General features: G+C 37.6%; 2 protein-coding genes across 2 annotated transcripts; both read left to right on the top strand.

The window, feature by feature from the left end:
- Positions 1 to 5,696: 5,696 nt before the first annotated feature.
- Positions 5,697 to 8,953, top strand: LOC107942132 (pentatricopeptide repeat-containing protein At5g01110). The gene is made up of 5 exons (XM_016875780.2): positions 5,697 to 5,714; positions 5,835 to 8,380; positions 8,502 to 8,588; positions 8,690 to 8,759; positions 8,864 to 8,953. Exons 1-5 carry the CDS (start codon positions 5,697 to 5,699, stop codon positions 8,951 to 8,953), a joined length of 2,811 nt encoding a protein of 936 aa, XP_016731269.2.
- Positions 8,954 to 9,375: 422 nt separating this feature from the next.
- LOC107945583 (eukaryotic translation initiation factor 4G) lies at positions 9,376 to 17,053 on the top strand. The gene is made up of 11 exons (XM_016879638.2): positions 9,376 to 9,479; positions 9,624 to 9,674; positions 9,770 to 10,004; positions 10,130 to 10,263; positions 10,366 to 10,515; positions 10,674 to 10,741; positions 10,826 to 10,882; positions 11,248 to 12,687; positions 12,761 to 15,909; positions 16,254 to 16,448; positions 16,546 to 17,053. Exons 3-11 carry the CDS (start codon positions 9,829 to 9,831, stop codon positions 16,874 to 16,876), a joined length of 5,700 nt encoding a protein of 1,899 aa, XP_016735127.2. The 5' UTR covers positions 9,376 to 9,479; positions 9,624 to 9,674; positions 9,770 to 9,828; the 3' UTR covers positions 16,877 to 17,053.
- Positions 17,054 to 22,819: the final 5,766 nt, after the last annotated feature.

Genomic DNA, 22,819 nt, shown 5'->3' with positions numbered 1-22,819 from the left:
ATGTTTTGATGCCTTATTAGTGTACACAAATTGTTCAAATGGTCATGCATGAATTGGTGTAGAAATGACTTAATGTTGGGCAAATTTCATGTTCACACGGCCTGAGACACGGGCGTGTGACTCAGCCGTGTGTGACACACGGCCTAGCGACACAGTTGTGTATCCCCTATAGGTTTCTTTGCATGCAAGTCGCACACGGCCTGGCACACGGGCGTGTGGTGCTATTTCGAGAGTTACACGGCCTGACACATGGGCGTGTGACATAGCCTGGCACACGGGCGTGTGACACAGCCTGGCACACGGGCTGGGACACGGCTGGGTGTCCCTAATTTGATTGTTACACGGCCTGGCCACACGGCCGTGTAACTCTTATAGTCAAATTTTTCTAACTTTTTCTTAAACTTTCCAAATGTTTCCAATTTGGTCTCGAATTGTTTCTAAGGTGTTTCTAAGGCCTCGAAGGCTCGATTTAGGGACGATATGTATGTGAATGAATGTTTTATAATATGTTTTCTATGATGTATGAAATGTATGTTTTAATGTTCCGTTTGTAAGGTAATGTTCTGTAATCCTAATCCGACGACAGATACATGTTTGAGGTGTTATAGAATTCTTGAAGTACTTACAACAAAAATGGATGATGAATTCTTCTTTCTTCCTACTCTTTAGCCAAATCTTTCCCTTTTCCGTCAACTTGATCTTTAATCTTCTTTTTTTTTAATCCCATATCCAAAAATACAACATCTCCATGTTGAAAACTATAATCAAATAACTCTATTTAGGCTATCTATTGAAATAAACATATATGTAATGAAAGTTTTCATCATGTCTTACCTTACCACTTGATATCACCACTAAATCCCTAAGTTTCTCTTTCCTTTATATAGCTCTGGAAGCTCTCTTTAAGAAGTTAAGATCTCTACTAGTTTCCTCTAAGGTTAGTAGCAAGAGAACATCGAATAAGTGGAAGAAAATGAACTTGGAATGGCTAAAAATGGCGGAGAAAACATAAATGGAAGAAAAACAAAAGTTTGGTTGATGGAGAAAAGAAAGTGACGGTTGGCTTCTCAAGTTAGGATGGTGGCTTTTATCCTTTCTCAAATTTTCTACACAACTCTTAAGAAAAATCCATGACTTTTATTTTAAAATGATCAAATTGCTAGCTAGTCCTTTGGCCTATCATCTTTACACTTTGACCCCTATGATTGTACCTTAATAATATCTTATTTAACTATTACTATTTTACTATTAATCATCTTCACAATTCCATGTATGAATCATATTTTAGTTTGGCAAAATTTCTTATTAGACCTTCCTTGATTTTCCACTACTACATAAATTCTCATAACTTTCTAAATTCCTACTTCCACCACAACAATTTTTATGCTTTTTCAATTTAGTCAATGCTTCTATTTAAAATTTTCTATCAAAGAAGTATTTTCTAATTTCTTATCGGGTTTAAATACTTCCTAATTTAATATTAAAAATCCCTATATAGTTTATTTAAAAAATTCTTCACTATTTTCTGATCCTATCCATCATTGTACCTAGCTCCGAGTCAAAACATGGATGTTATTGTAACACCCCAAACTCGGCCTAGATGTTATGGCCAAATTTGGAGATGTTACAAAGAAGGATTTTGAAAACAGTGTTATTTCGATTAAGCTGTGTAAAGTTGTTCGATAAAACATCCAAGTTTTATAACCTATATTCGTTTATAATTATTACTGAAAGCGTTATTTAATTAATTCACTTGCCAAAACATAATTTATTAGAAATTGTTATGTTTTGAAAATCTGGTTAGTATTTTCAGAAAAACCTTTATTTTAGTAAAAACCATGTTTTTAGTCAACCATCACAAATAAAGAGTCAAAACGATAATTCAAAATCCAAAATAAAAACCAAACAATCCAGAGAGTCCATTAATTACAAAACTCACAGAAATAATCCTTAATTAAATAAAAACCATTATTTAAATTCAGTTCACAAACTTATGGTCACTGTGAGACTCCGCTGCATCGATCTGCCTAAGAGTGTGGATTACCTGAACGGAACAGACAAACATATGTGAGTTTTCGTAAACTTAGTGTGTAACCCAACAAAATTAGACATGCAATATACACAGAAACCTCGTATACAGATAGATACAGATTCGGACTTAGGTCCATAACAGATGCATATAACATAATTAGATAAATAGAGCAAATATAGTGAGTCCTACCACCATCCTCTACCCACCATCTCCAACCATCCTATCAAAGCATGTGGGGTTAGGAAACACCCATCCATCCCTACACACCATATAGTGTCGATGCGACACATTACAGATAATATGCAGTCAAGCTGCCATAATATAGGCGATGTGTCACCATACAGATCACTTCCTCCACATATACAAGTCCCACCCCAAACACAGATATAGAATACAGATACAAAAATAACATGCTTAAAATGCTCACATACAGATAACATATATTTACTTAACAGAACAGTCAGACATACATATCAGCGTCCTACTCAGAGCAGACTATTAGAATATCATATCGCATAAATTGGGGTTGGTTAGCCCTTATCGACCATATAGTAGGTTCACAATCGATCGGAACGACCCGTACGACCCTAGGAAAAATTACAAAATTATGGGCCCACACGCCCAGATTGGCCTTGCCCATTGGCCCACACAGCTTGGCCTAAACCCATACGCCCGTGTGGCATGCCCGTGTGGGCCCACATACCCAACTTGGCCTAGCCCATATGGCCACACTCACACCATCACACGGTCGTATCCTGCGCATGGCCAGGCCTTCGTCAAATACACGACCGTGCCTCGCACACGGCCAACCACACAACTAGGCAGACGCCTGTGTGGCGTCGACAAAATACTTTTTCGGCTTTCGTCAAAGCTCAATTTTTCGTGTTTAGGGTACACATCTGATTCATTTTAGATGCTACAATAATCTTGAGCCCTTCGAAACCTAAGAAATAGCATCCCATTGACCAATTAGCAATCAATTTATGAATCGACACATAACCCAAAATAACGCACATAACTTACCGATGACACGAACAAATACTAGCTCGATTTAGGCTGTTGGATTAAGACTTCACTGCTTACAACCTTCTCCTACACCACAAAATTACAGAAATTAGATTCCCTAAAACATCGAATACGCTACTACAGAGAGAAAACATCAACATAGCTTACCAAAACTGCTACTCCAAACAAAAGTAGCCCCTTTTATCTGAATCACACGAAGAGTACTAAAAACTGAAGTACAATGCGAGTAACGAAAAAAATTACGAACATATTAAAAAGGGGGAAAATGAAAGAAAGGGGAAGAATGGAGGAAGAAAACTCACGTCAGAATTTTGGAGGAGAGAAAGAAACCAAAATTTTGAAAAAAAAAACAAATAAAATTAAATTAAATCTAATAATATCTATCCTAACCACCCACTATCCACTAACTCTAAACTCTATCAAAATTTCACTTCCACCCAACCACTATCTCACAACCGAGACAAAAATATCAACCACCCTCTCATAGAGAATCGAACACAAGACCTCCAACAAACTAACTCCTTACCACTCGAACCAATAGACTCATTCTAATATGAATTTACTAAAGATAAAATATAACCCAACCCATCAAGGATAAGGCTAGGGTCAAAAATAACAAAATTTCCAAATGTGGGGCTTAAACCCAAGACCTCATACACACATCCAAAACACTCAACCACTGAAACAGATACACACTTGTGTCAAAATTCACAAAAACAGACTTAAATTATTCAGAGCGTTACAGTTACACTTGGCATTTTAGACATCTCATATATAAGTTGTTTCATTTGAACAAGTGGGATGGACACAATCATCTCTCTCTATCTCTCAACCATTCGACGAACCCCCTCGCTATTTCTTTCATATTCTCTTTCACTGACTCTCTACGACAACTCTCCGCCTTCCATGTTTGAATTGTCATTCACCTTCTCTAGCTTTTCCTTCATATTGATTCTTGGTATCAACAATTTATATTAATTTTATTCTACGATCTAGTTTATTTTACATATATACCAAATCACATGAAATTTTGAGATTAATCCTTATTGAACCAAGAGTGGTTAAGGTAAGACATTACCAACATGTGAGCTCGAGATGAAGTTTCTATCACCTGAACTAAACATCAAGTTTAATTTACAACTTTACATTTTTAATCAAATTTGAATTAATTAGATAAAAAACCTCTCATGCCATTATCAATTTCGATATTGAGCAAATTGGTCCCACTAAAAAAATTAGAGCAATTTAATCCCTGTCAATTTTGAAAGTGAGCAACTAAAGACAATTAATCAGGATGTTTATGCTTTCATTCAATTGTAAATTATTTTGATTGTTATAATTAGAAATTAAGCGCTCAATGTTTATATATTCTATGTGAATGTTGTCATCATATGTAAATATTGCAAGCAAATTTGTCAAGTCAGGAAAAAATTGATGGGATGTGCAAATGTTGTAAGCTAAATTTGTTAAATCAAGACCAAATTAACAAAATGTGTTAACTTTAGGGGCTAAATTTGTTACTCTACCCATGAAATTTTGTACAATTAACAAAAATACATCAAGATTGTGACGAATTATCTTTAATTAATCACTTTCAAAATTTATAGGGATTAAGGGCCAGTTCTTCATTGCTTTTGAAAAGTGATTTTGAAAAGTGCTATGAAAAAGTGCTTTTGAAAAGTTTAGTTTAAAATTTGAGTGTTTAGCATTGCTGTCAAAAAATGCTTTTGAGAAATAAAATGTCTATTTTAGATATGTTATTATCAAGTAACAAATATGCATTTAAATAATATTTAAATTAGTTAATATTATTATATTTTAGTAATAATATAAAAAATTATTATAACTTGTTGTTGATATTTTAATATATAAAATATAAATTGTAAATATTTTAAGCAATAAATATTAATTATTTATAAAATTTAATTAGAATATATAAACTATATTTTAAATATTTAAATATAACCATTAAATATTTGTAATTAGTATTTTAAAAAATATTTTTTTTATTTTTAATTAATGATTTTAACACAATTATAATTAAACACTAAGAAAAAAAAAAGAAAAATACTATGTTATTGGAGGAGTGAAAAAATAATTAAGCACCAAAAGTGCTTTTGGGAGAGGAAAAGTTAAAATTTTTAGCTTCTCCTTTTCAACTTCTTAAAAACACTTCTAAAAAGCTAAAAATTTCAGTCAAAAGTAGCTTGTTCTTCACAGTTTTTCTTTTAAAAGTGCTTTTGGAGTCAGAAGTACTTTTTTTAAGCAAAGAAGTACTTTTTTTAAGCAATGAAGAACTGACCCTAAATCGTTTTAAGAGATGTTAATGGCAGGTATGATAGACCCCCACGAAAAGCCCAGAACCAAACAAGTCCAGAAAAGAAAGAACAAACATTTATAGTTTCATAAATTGAATAAAGCCCACAAGCACAAGATCTAAAAAGGGCCCACTTATACCATCTAACATAATTGAAAAAGGATGGGAATGAAACACCACTTAGTTGAATTCGGCAACGGATCTTTCCCCATTGTTGCCGCCCTTTTCTGAACCACCCGATCACCGATTCCGCCGCCCGATTGCCGGAAAACTCGTCGTTAAAGATTAGCGCAGCTCTGCATGCCTGCTAAAGTACGCTACATGGGCATTACTTTCCAGGTGCATTACTCCCCTATCTATCTCACTTGTTTACCAAAACAACGAGTTTATTTTACTCACTCCTTACGAACCCTATTTTTATTCAATCTTATTAATTTCCACAAATCCCCAAGTATCCAGACTCGGCCATTTTCTTCTTCTTCTTCTTCTTCTTCTTCATCAACTTCAACAGACTTCGATTACTTGAATCAGTTTTCCCCTTTTTGCAACTCTAATAAAGCAGCTGTCACCAGTTCTTTAAACTTGATTAATTTGAATGAACGCCGTAGAATCACTGTTGGCCTCTCGAAGATGATCAAGTTGCGACATGGATATCTATTGAGCGGTTTTTCTGACAAGTTTTGCCCGAGCTTCTTAGTCAGAATCATGAATATTATAGGAACCAGAGAGACTGCATTTGCATTCTTTAGGTTTGCATTTAGGGATGATTCTGAGGATGCTATTAGATCTTCTTGCACCGTTGCTCATATTTTAGCTTCTCAAAACCTACGGTATCTTGCTCAAGATGTTGTTTCCTGGGTAATTAGGAGAATTGGGGAAACTAGGAGTGAGGATTTGGTGGAGTTTATGTGGGAAGGTCATTATGATTATGAGTCGGATTTCTCGGTTCTTGATACGTTGATGCGGGCTTTTTTGACTGCAGGCATGGGTACACGGGCGTTAGGCATTTTGTGTAGGATGAGGGATGTGGGTGCGGTGCCAAGTTCTTCTGCAATGACAACCCTTTTTGAGTTTTTGCTGAGAGTTGGTGATTATGGTAGTGTGTGGAAGATGTTTAGGGATATGATTCGTGAAGGACCTTGTCCTTCCAATTATACTTTCAATGCCATGATTCTTGGTTTTTGCAGAAAGGGTCATCTAAGGACTGCGGAGAGTTTGCTTAATGTGATGGGGAAGTATAAATGTAATCCGGATGTTTGTGGATATAATATTCTAATAAATGCCAATTGCATCCGTGGATGGACTTCAAGCGCACTTGGTTGCGTCCAACTGATGATAGAGAGGGGTTGTACCCCAAGCATTTTTACATTTAATATAATTGTTAATGCCTTGTGTTCTGAGGGTAATGTGGTGGAGGCAAGAAAGGTTCTTAATGAGATTCAAGAGATTGGTCTTTCTCCTAATGTCACAATATATAATACCTTAATAAATGGGCATGTTAAGGCAAGAGATGTTGGTCAGGCAAACATGCTTTATGAAGAAATGAGATCCAAGGGTATAATTCCCGATGCTGTAACTTTTAATATTTTGGTTGCAGGGCATTTCAAGTTTGGACGGAAAGAGGATGGAGATAGGTTGCTGAGAGAGTTATTGGTAATGGATTTGCTTCCAGATCATTCATTGTGTGACATTTCAGTTGCAGGGTTATGTTGGGCAGGCCGTTTGGATGAAGCCATGGAAATTTTAGAAAATATGCTGGAGAAAGGGATGAGACCAAGTGTTGTTGCTTTTAACTCTGTTATTGCTGCATACAGCAGAGCTGGCTTGGAAGAGGATGCCTACAAAGTCTTTAAACTTATGATGAAATTCAGCCTGACTCCGTCATCGTCCACATGTAGTTCTTTGCTAATGGGTTTATCCAGGAAGGGGAGGCTGGAGGAAGCTAGGGAACATTTGTATAAGATGATGCACAAGGGTTTTCCCATCAATAAAGTGGCTTTTACTGTGCTTTTGGAAGGTTACTTCAGGAAGGGAGATTTAGCTGGGGCTAAAGATATTTGGAATGAAATGCAATGTAGGGGGATATACCCTGACACTGTTGCGTTCTCAGCCTTTATCAATGGACTTTCCAAAGCTGGTCTGATTGAGGAGGCATATGATTTGTTTCTTGAAATGTCAGACAAAGGATTAATGCCAAATAATTTTGTATATAACTCCTTGATTGCTGGGTTTTGTAACCTTGGAAGGATAAATGAAGCGCAGAAATTGAGAAGAGAGATGAAGCAAAATGGTCTTGTTCCCGACATTTTTACCTTCAATATCATCATTAATGGATTTTGTAAACACGCCACAATGAAATCAGCATTTGATGCATTTATAGACATGCATTGTGCAGGGTTGGTCCCAGATATTGTAACCTATAACACTTTGATTGGTGGGTATTGTGAGGCATTTGACATGGTCAAAGTCAATCAGTTCATGAATAACATGTATGCTAATGGGTGGGAACCAGACATCACAACCTATAATATACGGATTCATGGTTTCTGTAGTAGTCGAAAAATGAATAGAGCTGTGATGATGCTAGATGAACTTCTTTCAGCAGGTGTTGTTCCGGACAGCGTGACATACAACACAATGATGAATGGTGTTTGTAAAGACATAATGGATCGTGCTATGATCATAACCGCTAAATTGCTTAAGATGGCCTTTATTCCCAACGTCATTACTACTAATGTATTGTTGTCCCATTTTTGCAAGCAGGGGATGCCTAGAAGGGCACTAATGTGGTGTCAGAAGCTAAGTGAGATTTCCTTTGAATTTGACCAGGTTTCTTATAAAATAATGGACCAAGCATACCGTAACATACATGAAGATATTGAGTTTTCTAAAGCAACATCGGGGAAAAGTCTCCTACTAGAATTTCTCATGTACATTACATATGATTATTTCTCTAGAAGCAGACATAAACAGGAAATGAATCCAGAATCTCTTGAATTGATTGTGTAATCCCTGGTGGCATTTTAGCATTCTCATGATTACAGGGAGTGCTTCGCATCTGTCAGGGATGAATATAAAAATAGGAACAGTTGGAAAAGATGTGGCTGATGGTTGAGATGATTGCAGAAGTCTATCAGAGACTTTTACCGCACTGGGAACAAAATGCGTGGAGCTGAAAGCACCGCAAGGAGAAAGGAGACATAAAGAACAGAGGTACAGGAACTATGAAGGAAGACACGGTGTTCCATACAATAAATTTTGAATGGAAGTGAGAAAAGGGATCTTTTTGACCTGCTTCTTAAACCGAATAATAGCTATTCTTATGTAAATTTGGTTCATTGCATAAATTACTGGTGGCTGGCTGGCTGCTTGCTTGTTTCTACAGTAACATGCAGAGGTCGTGGATGCTGAATGTCTTCCTTATTGCCTACGAGAATCCACTTTCAATTTGAATAGCTAGTGGTTGAAATGAATGTGTCCACGATCAGATTGTTGCATCTGATATGGAGTGGTGGGAATCAACAACAAATAAGCTTCGGCTTGGGGGTAGCATGCTGTTAGATGATCTTGTTGTATAGCGGTGGATTCAGTTTTGGGGTAAAGCTTGAATAGGATGTGTTGTATTAATTAAGTCCAGGGGCCAAATCGATATTTAATATCCATTAACCCCAACTTGGTCTGTGCAAAAAGGTTTTGTATTTTACATTAATTCTCACCTCTGACGGAAAGAATCTCCCATATAATCCTCTCATTATATATATTCTCCTCGGTCTATAAAAAGGAGATAATCATTTCAATAGACTCGAATTTATATTCTCTTATATTGATAATATTAATCGAGTTAAAACTTAATTAGCCCCTTTGTATTATATTAATGTAGATTTTAATAGAAGATATAAAGAAAATCCAGTTAATAAGTGCATATAAACATTAATTATCAATTTTACATTACTATGTATTTTTAGCAAATAAATATATTATTATTAGATGGGAGATCTCTTTCACATAAAACTCAAAAGCGGCAATTACGAGTCGTTCTCTGTTTTTCACCTCCAAAAACTAGAAGTGACTTTTTGACCAAATTCCGCTTCACTACTCTTACCAGTAACTCTCTCTATTTTATTTTATTTTGTTTTTTAATTTGGCTTATCTTTCTTTCTCTTTCTATTTATTTTAAAAACTAAAGTTTTAATTTTTATTTTATTTTCGTTTCTTCTTCTACTTCTGCTGCGTAATCGACATGACTAGCCATTAAAAGAAACCCTAATTCTCTCTCTGCAAACTCTTTGGAGTTCACAGGTACTGTCTTTCGCTGATTGATCTCATTGCCGTTATGTTAGAATATCATGATTGTTTCTTTAATTATATGGATTTTGCGATCTGTTTGGATGCAGAGATAAAACGAAGGTAAACAAAAAACAAAGAGGGGAGTAGGAGGAATCAAGTGTGGGATATGTCCTTCAATCAATCTAGGTCCGATAAAAGCGAACAACAATACCGAAAATCCGGGCGATCAGCCAGTTTTAATCAACAGCGGTCCTCCTCAGGCGTTTACAGTAAGGGCGCTGGCGGCGGCCCTGCCCCTTCGCGGTCTCCTTCTTCATCTTCTTCTTTGTCTTCTAATCGAAGGTAACAACAACTGGTCATCATCCGTTTTGATTGCCACTTTATTTAGGGTTCATAGGATTAAGGTTTTATAGGCAATTTCATGATTTCCTTTTTTTTTCTTTTCTGGTTGGTACTCTATACGATAGTCTTAAGAAGTCTAGCAATGCACAAGGAGGGCAATACCGGTTAAATTCACCGGCCGTGAGTTCTACCGAGTCTAGTAGTACTTCTGCTGCCCGCACCAAACCAAATGGTGCTCATTTGCAACCCCAGTTACTGGGTATGATTCAAATTTCTTAAACTTGCTTAGCTCTATAGGTTTACAGTAGAAGAAACATGATTAATTTTGTGTTATTTGCATCTGCCTTTATTTTTCTCATAGGAGCATCAGATGCATCAATTGCAGGCAATGCTGCCCAGCCTGTTCAATCGCACACCATTCAGAATAGCACTCGAACTGTTTCAAACCCTCCAACTTCTCAACCTGCGGCCATAAGTTCTGACACTAGTTTTCCTTCAACCAGCGAAAAGGGTATGTTTATATTGTGCTTGTGTACTAAGCTTATAGGATCAAATTTACTTCAATTGGGTAATAGTTTTGGCTGTTTTTACTTGATAGTTTTTCTAGTTAGCTCTAAGCTGATGCAACTACTTATATGCTTTTTGTTGTTTCTGATGGATTAACACCAGAAGATGCATCCAAACCATTCTCTTTACAGTTCGGGTCCATAACTCCTGGTTTCATGAACGGAATGCAGGTATCATACTATTGTCATCTTGGCGTTCCATCTTTCACCATTCAAAAACTTGTTTCTAATAGCATGTGTTCTTATTTGAATCAGGTTCCAGCTCGAACTAGCTCAGCACCCCCAAATTTGGATGAACAGAAACGTAATCAGGTTTGTCTCTTACATAAACCGTACCATATAAGGTTTTTGCCTTCGCTTTTAAAAAAAATTATAAGATAAGGGAGTATTGGATCATAAAATTAGTGAGTGATTCTCCTTCATTTAGTTTAACTTTGAAGAAACATGCAAGTTATGACGCATAAAACTGAAAGATCTCTTCCGTCTGCTCACTTTGGTTACATTTTTGAATGTTAAGAGACAGATCCTATAGAACCGAAGAAAAATACGAATAAGACATGTTTGGGCCCCTCTTAGTTGTTGGTCTCTCGTGTTTATACTCTAGATGCTTTTTAACTGATATAGTTTTGGACTTTTAGGGATATACGTATATTTAAATGAATTTTTTTTTCCTGCAGGCACGCCATGATTCTTCTTTTAAATGTGTGCCGAATTTGCCCATTCCCATTCCTAAACAGCAGCTAGCAAGAAAGGATTCGGTTGCAACTGAGCAATCTAGTTCTGGGGAGGTTTATCCAGTGCCCAAGATAAAAAAAGATGCACAACCTTCTCCAGTACCCCCTGCAAACCAGACACAGAAGCCGTCTCCTCTTAATATACCAATGACATCTATGCAGATGCCATTTCATCACCAGCCTCATGTTCCCATTCAATATGGTGGGCCTAATCCACAGATTCAGTCTCAAAGTGTTACTGCCAGTTCAATGCAAATGCCAATGCATATCTCCTTAGCTATGGGAAATGGACCCCAGGTGCAGCAGCAAGTCTTTGTTGCAGGTCTTCAGGCTCTTCCATTGCCACCTCAAGGGATGATGCATCAGGGTGGGGGCTTGAGTTTCACACCATCCATAGGTGGCCACCTTCCGCCTCAATTGGGCAACTTGGGGATGGGCATTACCCCTCAGTATTCTCAACAGCAAGGTGGAAAGTTTGGTGTTTCACGTAAAACCACTCCTGTCAAGATTACTCACCCCGATACTCATGAAGAATTAAGGCTTGATAAACGAACAGATACACGTGCAGATGGTGGTTCTTCAGTTCCAAGGCCTCATCCTAACATGCCAATCCAATCCCAGCCAATTCCATCCTTTGCTCCTTCTCAGTCAATCAATTACTATTCCAATTCCTATAATACCAAATCTGGATTTTATCCGCCACCAAGTTCACGGCCATTGGCTAGTAACCAGATAGCACCTAATGCCCAAGGACCGAGATTTAGCTATCCTGGTAGCCAGGGTCATCAAAACATTTCTTTCATGAATTCAGCAGCTGCCCATGGTTCATTGGCAGTTAATAAATCCGTTCATCTTGTTCGTGGCAGTTTAGAATCAGCAAATGTGGAACCCGTACGTGATGCACAAAATGTTATGCCCTTTACTACTTCAGGTTTAACACAGGTGACAGTTAAACCAGCTTCTGTTTCCGCCGGGGAGAAGTTTGAAGATTCCTCTTCTTCTTGTATCTTGCCTTCTATTGAAAAGGCTGGGGCACTAAAACCTTCTACACCAGCTAGCGAGGTTAGTTCATCTGAGGCTCAAAGGGACTTGGATACTTGCCAGGAGAGCTCTGCACAACAGCCAAAATCTGGTAATGAATCTTTAACATCTGAGTCATTACCAGCTGCAGCTAAACACTCTGGTGGAGTTCCAGTGACTAACTTGGATGAGAGCCAGACATCTAGTTGTGTATCGTCTGCTTCAGATTCCACGTCTAGGGAGTCTACGCTAGTTCTTGCCAGTAATGAAGGCAAGAGGAGGGAGGGATTGAGCAGGTCAAACTCTATAAAAAATTATCAGAAGAAACCAGGTCAGGAAGGACAAATTCAGCCACCAGTTCAGGTATCTTCCTTTTCTCTTTTTTTGTTGAACTTACTATGTTACAGTTTTCATTGTCTGACACATTTCTGTACAGTCTACATCAACATCCAACTTGGCTACCAACCCTGCAGAATGTGGTGTTTCTTCAGATGGTGCAGTTACTGAAGCTCTAGAGGCTAAAAAAGCTTTAACATCATTAGCAGCTGTTGATGTTTTGTCACAATCTACCGGGGAATTACCATCCATTAATGATGCTTTGCCTTCTTCCTTAGACCCGAAGACAGAGAGCAAGATAGAAAGCTTAAACACTGTTTCTTCTGAAGTTTCTGGTACTGGCAGTAAAGTTGATAGCTTTGACATTGTTCAGCATGCTAAGATTGATGGTTCTTCCAAGCTGGATGAACGACCAAGGTCTGAAATTAGTGGAATTAATGAAGAGGAAAAACATTTTCCTGAAGAGCACTTATCTTCTCAACTGGTTCCCTTGAAATCTACAGAGGTTAAATCTGACCAGGATTCTGCATCAAAGGTAGTAGCTACCAACAATGTTGTTCGTACCCCAGGAACTGAGCAGAGGGTACACAATGAAGATTTGGGAGGCAAGGTAGAAAATGAGGAAGCCACTGATAGTAAGGATATCTCTACCTCTAGAGTTGCTGACCCTACTGGTATCGAAAGTTCTCATGTTCTCATGACCTTTGGTTCCAATCCTTCTTCTAGTGCCTCTAATAGCTATGAGATGACTGCTACTAAAACTGTAATATCATCTCAGCAGTCTGCACCTGTCCCAACTCCTGACCTCTTGGAGTCAACTTCAAATTATGAAGGGGAAGGTGTTCTGCTAACTAATTCAAAGAACAAACCAGCGCCACAACTTAGTAGGACAAAGAGTACTATAACTAGTGGGAGGAAAAAACTAAAAGAAATTCTTCAGAAAGCGGATGCTGCTGGGACAACTTCTGATCTCTATATGGCGTATAAAGGTCCTGAGGAAAAGAAAGAGACTGTCGCACCTTTAGCAAGTACAGAAATCAGTTCTGTTGGTGTTAATTTGAAACAGGCATCTCATGAGGCCCTTCAGGTGGATGCCATAGAAAGTGAGAAAATTACACAGAGTAAAGCTGAACTCGATGATTGGGAAGATGCTGCTGACATATCTGCACCAAACATGGAAACTTCAGACACTGACGAACAGGCTCATGGGGGATTAGCAAGTCATGAGGAAGATGGAAGTGGGAATATAAAGAAGAAGTATTCCAGAGATTTTCTTCTTAAGTTTGCAGGACAATATACTGATCTTCCACAGGGATTTGAGATTGCTTCTGATATTGCAGCGGCCTTGATGGCATCAAATGTCAATGCATCTCATGCTGTTGATCATGATTCATACCCTAGTCCTGGAAGAAAATTGGATAGGCAATCTAGTGGATCTCGAGTAGATCGCCGTGCTAGTGGAATTGTTGATGATGACAGATGGATTAGACCACCTGGTTCTTTTGGCCCTGGAAGGGATCTGCGGCTTGATCTTGGTTATGGTGCTGTTGCAGGTTTTCGGCCTGTCCAAGGAGGTAACTTTGGTTTTCTAAGGCTCCCGCGGGCACAAACACCTCTTCCATATCTTGGAGGGGTTCCTGCTGGACCAATGCCACATATGAGTCCACATGCAGGGATGCAGCACAGTGGGCCTGATGCTGACAGGTGGCATCGTGGTGTTATGTATCAGCAAAAGGGTATGATTCCCTCTCCACAAAGTCCACTGCAGACAATGCACAGAGCTGAAAGGAAGTATCAAGTGGGTAAAGTGGCTGATGAGGAAGAGGCCAAGCAAAGGCAGCTGAAGGGCTTTTTGAACAAGCTAACCCCTCAAAATTTTGAGAAACTCTTTGAGCAAGTAAAAGCTGTTGACATTGACAATGCAGGTACACTCACTGGTGTCATCTCACAGATCTTTGACAAAGCTTTAATGGAGCCTACTTTTTGTGAAATGTATGCAAACTTCTGCCAGTGTCTAGCTGGGGAGTTGCCTGATTTTATTGAAAACAATGAAAAGATAACTTTCAAGAGATTGCTGCTGAACAAGTGCCAGGAGGAATTTGAGAGAGGGGAGAGAGAGCAAGAAGAAGCAAATAAAATAGAGGAAGAGGGTGAGGCTAAGCTGTCTGAGGAAGAAAGAGAGGAGAAGAGAATCAAGGCTCGAAGACGAATGTTAGGTAACATTAGACTTATTGGGGAGTTGTACAAGAAGAAAATGTTAACTGAGAGAATAATGCATGAATGCATCAAGAAACTACTTGGTGAATACGAGAATCCTAATGAGGAAGATGTCGAGGCATTGTGCAAATTAATGAGTACGATTGGAGAAATGATTGACCATCCTAAGGCAAAGGTGCATATGGATGCTTATTTTGAGATGATGGCGAAGTTGTCAAACAATATGAAATTATCTTCTAGGATCAGGTTCATGTTGAAGGATGCTATTGATCTGAGAAAGAATAAATGGCAGCAGAGGAGGAAAGTTGAAGGGCCTAAAAAGATTGAGGAAGTGCACAGAGATGCTGCTCAAGAGCGACAAGCACAATCCAGTAGGCTTGCTCGTGGTCCTGGCTTCAATGCTGCTGCAAGGAGAGCATCCACGGATTTTAGTGCACGAGGGTCAATTTTATCTTCTCCAGGTTCTCAAATGGATAGTTTCCGGGGGCTGCAGGGTCAGCCTCATAGTTCTGGGGCTCAGGATGTTCGCATGGATGACAGACAGTCTTTGGAGTCTAGGACTCTGTCAGTTCCCTTGCCTCAAAGACCTACTGGTGATGATTCTATTACTTTGGGCCCCCAGGGTGGCCTTGGTAGAGGGATGTCTTTTAGAGGACCATCTGTAATGTCCAGTACTCCCTTAGCTAATATTTCTCCAATTTCCGTAGATTCAAGAACTGCTGGATCGAATGGATTTAGTTCTGTATCAGAGCGAATGACTTATGGTCCTAGAGAGGATCTCATGGCAAGGTTTGGGTCAGATAGGTTTGCACCAACAGCTGCTTATGAGCAGCCAAGTTCCCAGGAACGTGGCATGCATTTTGGTAATAGGGACTCGAGGACCCCAGATCGCAGTTTTGCTAGACCTCTTGCAGCTTCACCTTCTTCGCAAGGCCAATCATCTGGTTTCAGTCAAAATATTCCTCCTGAAAAGGGCTGTTCCGAGGAGCGTCTGCATGATTTGTCCATGGAGGCAATTAAAGAATTTTACAGGTATCCTCTTGGCTTATTTGATTTTAGAGTTTGTTAGACTAGACTTGTTTCCTATAAGATGTATATATATGCTCAAACAAATTAAGTTGACCTGAGAAAGATCTTTTGCTTGAAGTATGATGTTAAGATGTATATATATGCTCAAACACATTAATTTGACCTGAGAAAGTTCTTTTGCTTGAAGTATGATGTTAATATGATACTGATGTGTTGATTTAAAATACAAGTAGTGAGTGTTGATGGTAAATTTTGAAGTTATACTGCATATCTATATTTGCTGTCGGTAGTTGTTATCTGATTACTATTATTAAGCAGTAGGCAATTGTTTGTCATAATTGAAACAGCGCTAGAGATGAGAAAGAAGTTGCTTTGTGCATCAAAGATTTGAATTCTTCAAGCTTCCATCCGACGATGATTGCGCTATGGGTAACGGACTGTTTTGAGAGGAAAGACATGGAACGGGATCTTTTGGCGAAGCTACTTGTCAACCTGACAAGGTCCCATGATGGTGTATTGAGCCAGGCTGAACTTGTTAAAGGGTAGGAGGATCATTTAAGATATATAAAGCCAGCTCACTGTAATGATTGATTATAATAACATTTTGAAGTGATGATATTGATGTTGTGTTATATTCAGGTTTGAATCTGTCCTGAGTACATTGGAGGACGCAGTGAATGACGCGCCAAAAGCTCCAGAATTTCTGGGACGTATTTTTGGGAAAATGATAGTAGAAAATGTGATGAGTCTGAAGGAGATAGGACGGTTAATAGGTGAGGGTGGGGAGGAAGCAAGGCAGCTAGTGGAAATAGGGCTGGGCGGGGATGTTATTGGAAGCACCTTGGGGATGATTAAAAGAGAGAGAGGAGAAAGTGTGTTGAATGAAATTAGAGGTAGCTCCTGTTTGCGGCTGGAGGACTTTCGGCCTTCGCATCCCAACAGATCAAGGATTTTAGAAACTTTTCTTTAATTAGCACATAGCAAAGTGTAGTGAATAGTGATTGCTCCCTTTGATTTTGTTAGAAGAAAATTCATGTCTGGCCTAGCCTAATCTAGCATTGGGTTCTTGTTAAGTTCCATGCTTCTTGGCTATGTCTGAACTTTATTATTATTATTATCGTTAATGCAAATATTCACTTCACAACAATTATGAAAAGACAGTACTGGTACTCTTTAATCGGCATGATATAGTAATCAAACAACAGTTAATCCGTAACATTTAAATGTATTAATTAATAATATTTTAAATATGTTAACAGATAATATTTTAATTATCCTAGCCTATAAAATGTCCGAAAGAAAAATGGGAAAAAATTGAAGTTTTCATTACTCTGCTTACTAAATGTTGTCAGTAAGGTTGTAAGTAAACAAAGTCTCCGTCCTCAAACTGCCTATCAGATCTTTGTTTAAGTGACACTGCAACATTTTCCTTGTTGCTTTACGATGCTGGAGGCTTCTGTTTGCAATGGCTACTATAGATGTCCTAGCTAAGTAAGGCATATGCTGGGGTGGAGGCTGCCCATATAAAGCCTCATACGGAGTGAGTTGCATGTCTGAGTGATGGGATGAATTGTACCACCACTTAGCCAATGTATCCAGCTTAGCTAATCGTTGGGCTTCTCCCCTATCATGAATCTCAAATATCCCTTGAAACATCTATTTAACACTTCAGTTTGCCCATCAGATTCATGATGATATACAATTGACATCTACCGAATCTGGCATCCCATGTAATCTGTAAATGTGATCCATAAACTCTTTAGCCACCACAGCAACAGTGAAGGGATGGGAGAGAGCCAAGAAGTGGGCCATACTTGGTAAGATGGTCCACTACCACTAGAATTATATTTTTTTCCCTTGGAACTCGGTAACCCTTATATGAAGTTCATACTGATAGATGACCATGCTCTTTCAGGTATGAGAAGGGATTGCAACAGTCTTAGCTTAGCCATATTTTCTGTTTTACACATCTAGCAAATGGAACACTCTTTCACCCATTTTACGATACCCCTAGTCATTCCCCTCTAGTAGAGTACACTTGAAATTTTGTTTTTTGTCACATGGACCCCAGAATGCCCTCCTATAGTACTGGCATAAAAATACTGAAACAGCTCCTAGTTGAGATCTGCCACTGTTCCTACCACAATCTTGCCCTTTCTTCTTAAAAATATACCATCCGAAGTGTATTTTGGATGGATTTGGTTCTATTGCTGGACCTTAAGACACAACCTCTTGAGCTTATCATAAAGTTGGCAAGAAGCTTGCACTCTGGTAAGCAATCTGGAGCTCACAGTGTTGCCAGACAATTGTAAAAATTGACCCTCTATCAAAGATTGCCTCTGGATAATGCATCAGCAGCAACATTGTTTGACCCTTACTTATATAGGATTGCATAATCATAACCCAACATTTTTTCCACCCAACGTTGCTGAAAATGGGTGATCGCAACCTGATCAGAAAGAAAATGCAAACTTTGGTGATCTGTACTTATTTTGAAATGTATGCCTACTAAATAGGCATGTCATTTCTTGACAGCTAGCAATACATCAAGCATTTCCTACTCGTTTATTGACAGTGACTGATGCCTCACTCCAAGTCCTTTGCTGAAGAAAGCTACTAGTCTACCTTGTTGCTATAACACTACCCCTACTCCATATCTTTAGGCATCGGTGTTTACACAAAATTTCAGCTGGAAGTCTAGAAATGTAACTCCCATATCTAGTCTCCGTTGCTAGATTAAAGATTTGAGTGTTAAGAACCAAACAAAACAATTTATCTTAATTCCATAACAAGTTTTCAATTAATTTATAAACATATATCATATCATAGAATAGATATGCACATGGGCTTTTATTCGGATTTATGGGACCTTAAAATTACATTAGAAACAATCAGGGATTAAATTGAGACAAATCAATTTTTTTTAGAAAAACATGATAATTTGAGATGTAGGGGTCACACGGCCATGTGCTCAGGCCGTGTGACATAGCCCAGACCGTGTGGGCATTCGAAGTTGGGACACATGATCGTGTCCCACCCGTGTCTCTACCCGTGTAACTTACTAACTTAGATCACATGGCCGTGTCGTAGGCTGTGTGTCAAACTGTATAACTCACTGACTTGATACACACGGTCGTGTCGCAGGCCATGTCTTAGAACGTGTATGGCATACAGCCGTGTGGCAGCCCATGTCCCAGACTGTGTACACCAAAATGAACCTTAAACATCAAGTTTATCAAATCATGCTTACTTGGACACTAAACAACCCACTTAGTAGCCATTTAACCTACTCAAAACATAATTAAACATGCTCAAAACATGCCAAAACAACCATTTAAGTGCCAAACCAATGTACTCTCATTAGTACCACAATTTTATTTTTCAATACATTAACAAAGCATCAAACATTCATGATTCACATATATACCAAATTTTGCTATATTTGAACTAGTATTTAGCTATTTAAACAACAAAGCTTTAAACTAAAACATATACCAAAACATTGTCACAAAAACAATCAAAAGACCTCCCTATATATGTCATTACAAAATAAAGTATCACACCACAACTCTAAACGACATCATTCAACAACTACACATCAAGGTATTCATCTATGCATTATATATATGCTTGTTCCATCATTACAAAATATACTATAAGAAAACCAAAAATCTCACTCATTAACTACTACTTTCAACATTCATAAAACTCATATATTCATCTATATATATACATGCCACTACCCAAAAATAAGATGCAAAAACTACTGATTTAGATGGATAGTGTGAGCTGGTTGATTGATCCTTCTAAAAAGTCAGCAATGATTATCTACAAAACAACCCAAGGAAACCCGTAAGCTTACTTAGCTTAGTAAGGATATTGTATAACATTTACTCTAAATATTACTAAACTCAGTTCACATATTAAGTAATTACTCAAAGTTTCGAAAGCATAAATGGTGAAATACTGAGACATTATAAACATTCAGGGGGTGCCAAAGTACAAACAATGGCATGTATGTGCATTCAGGGGCACCAAAGTACAAACAGGGGCATGTATGTGCATTCAGGGGTATCGAAGTACAAACAGGGGCACGTATGTGCATTCAGGGATAAAAAAGTACAAACAGGGGCATGTATGTGCATTTAAGGGTACCAAAGTACAAACAGGGGCACGTTTGTGCATTCAAAAAGCATTTCATCATTTCCATAATCACAATCCAATTCACTTCATTCATATAAAGACTTGACACAATTCAAATAACACTTTTATAATATTTTCTTCAATTCTTACCTATCTATTTAACATTTTGCAACATTCATAGAAGTATATAAACATGTCTTCCAATTACTCAAATAAAAATAACATAGCAACATCAATTACATGATAATCACAATAAGAACAACTCACTACGAACTTACCTACGATTCACTTCCGGTTAACACGCAGGGACTACTTCATAATTTTCCCTTTTCCTCAGTTGTTGTCTTTTTGATTCAAGTCTCGATCTATATAATAATTAAATACAATCTATTAAATTCACATGCATTTCACACCCAATTTAATGCATATGACCTTTAACTTTTCATTAATTACACATGTTCCCTAAACTTTTACATTTATCACAATTTAGTCCCTAATCTCAATATTCCAATTTTAATAAAATTCCCAAACATCCCAGGCTAGCCAAATTTTATTAAAAACTAGTACAATCCTTAATTATTCAAAATTCACAAGAATTTCTTGTAACTTTTAATATTTAATCAAATTAATCCTTTACTCAAAAACTAACAATTTACTTGATAAGCTAGTTTTTAATCAACAACTAACACTTCAGTATCATCATTTAACATCCAAAATAACAAGGATTCATCAAGGAGAACATCTAAAATCTTTGTTAGTTTCTAAAACAAAGGTACGGGTTAGCTGGACCTAATTGTAATGATCTCAAAAATATAAAAATTACAAGAAACGGGTTAGAAAATACTTACATGCAAGCAATGAACATAGTCGAACCTCAAGCTTGATAAAAATGGTGTTTTAACACCCTAATTTTCGGTTGCTCTCTTGTGGAAGATGATGATACTAATTTTAATTAGTTTTCTTTAGTTTAGTTTTATTATATTACCATTTTACCCTTAGAATTAAACTTATAAATTAATAACTAAAAAGGCCCTTAATCGTCTATCCAAAATCTTATGGAATAATTACTTCATAAGTACTCATTTATTTAATAGTTAAGCTATCAAATCATTATAATTCAATTATGTCTAGATTTTGAACCTTTTACAACTTAGTCCTTTTTCTTAAATTAACTAAGTAAACATTAAAATTTCTTCACTAAAACTTAATAAGACATTAATGTAACTCCATAAACATTGACTAAATCATAGAACATGACTTCACATATTGGAATTTGTGGTCTTGAAATCATTGTTTCGTTACCACTGAAAAATGAGATATTATAAGATCTAAGATTAGTGTTGAACATAAGGCCTCTTAAGTTGTTGGAAAACAACAGTGGCTTGATCAATCCAGTTCTAAGCATTCTTTTTGAGTAAACTTGTTAAGGGTTGAGTCATTGAGCCATAGTTTCTGATAAATCTTCCATCGTACCCTGAAAGTCTCAAGAATCCCTTTAATTCTTTGATAGATGTAGGAACTGGCCAGTTGGCTACACACTCGATCTTAGCCTGATCCATTGCTATTGTTTCGCTGGAGATAATATGCCCTAAATACTCCACTTGGTTAGTACCAAAGCAACATTTGCTCTGTTTAACAAACAATTGGTGCTGTCTTAAAATCAGAAACACTTTCTTAAGATGTAGCAAATGGTCAAGCCAAAAAGTGAAGTACACAAGTATGTCATCAAAGAAAACTAGTACAATTTTCCTCAAAAGTGGCTTGACAATGACATTCATCAACTCTAAAAAAGTTGAAGGAGCATTGGTGAGCCCAAAGAGCATCACCAAAAACTCATAATGACCCTCACGAGTCTTGAAGGTAGTCTAGTGAATGTTTCTTTCACACATTTTAACTTGGTGGTAACTAGATATCAAGTCTAACTTGGAGAAAACTCTAACCTTCCTTAACTCATCCAAAAGCTCCTTAATTATGTAATAGGAAATCTATCCCTGATGGTCAACTGGTTGAGTTGTCTAGTCTACACAATCTTCAATTGCCATCTTTCTTCTTGACCATAACAATTCGGGAGGTAAATGAACTATTGTTGTCCTTGATAATACCACATTAAAGCATCTCCTTAATCAATTTTTTCATTTTATCCTTTTGTATAACTCGAACCCTGAGTCTCCCATCGAACTCCCTTGCAAGTGCCCTTAGTAAACAAACACCTACCATTAGCTACAATCACCCTTAATTGCTATTGTTTCTAGATTGGTAAATTTAACCAAGCTATGAAACAAGTGTCTGCAAAATTATATGTACTTCCTGAATCCACTAGAAAAATGGGGTTGATCACCCTCTTCAAAAAAGTTCCAATTGCTCTAAACATTCTTGAAATTCATCACCATCCTCTTTAGAAGGAGACTCCAACAACATCTGGTAAAGTCGGGCCACTATGATACTTGGCTCTGCACCAAAAATACAACCCCTTTTGTTTCTTGCCTTCCATAACAGTTGGACTTAGCCCTTTGGAAGGCACTCTAGAGCCACCAGATCTCCTAGCCACAAAGTTGCTCGATTGCACAAAATATCCAAATTGAGCAAAAGTGTTTGGCTTGCTAAGAGCAGGAAAATGTAACACATGTGATCCAAATCTAGGTAACGGACTTGAGCTAACAAAGAATCCCTTTTTAAGAGATTGACCTAAGATGCTCTCCACTTGCCTAGCAATGTGAAACCCTTCTACAAAAAATTGAGGCATAAACAATTGTAAGTATTGGCTAATTTC

This window comes from Gossypium hirsutum, chromosome D12 (genome assembly GCF_007990345.1).
Source record: "Gossypium hirsutum isolate 1008001.06 chromosome D12, Gossypium_hirsutum_v2.1, whole genome shotgun sequence".
Lineage (NCBI taxonomy): Eukaryota > Viridiplantae > Streptophyta > Magnoliopsida > Malvales > Malvaceae > Gossypium > Gossypium hirsutum.
Note: the sequence above shows the minus strand (reverse complement) of the source record. Positions and strands in the feature narration are given on the sequence as shown.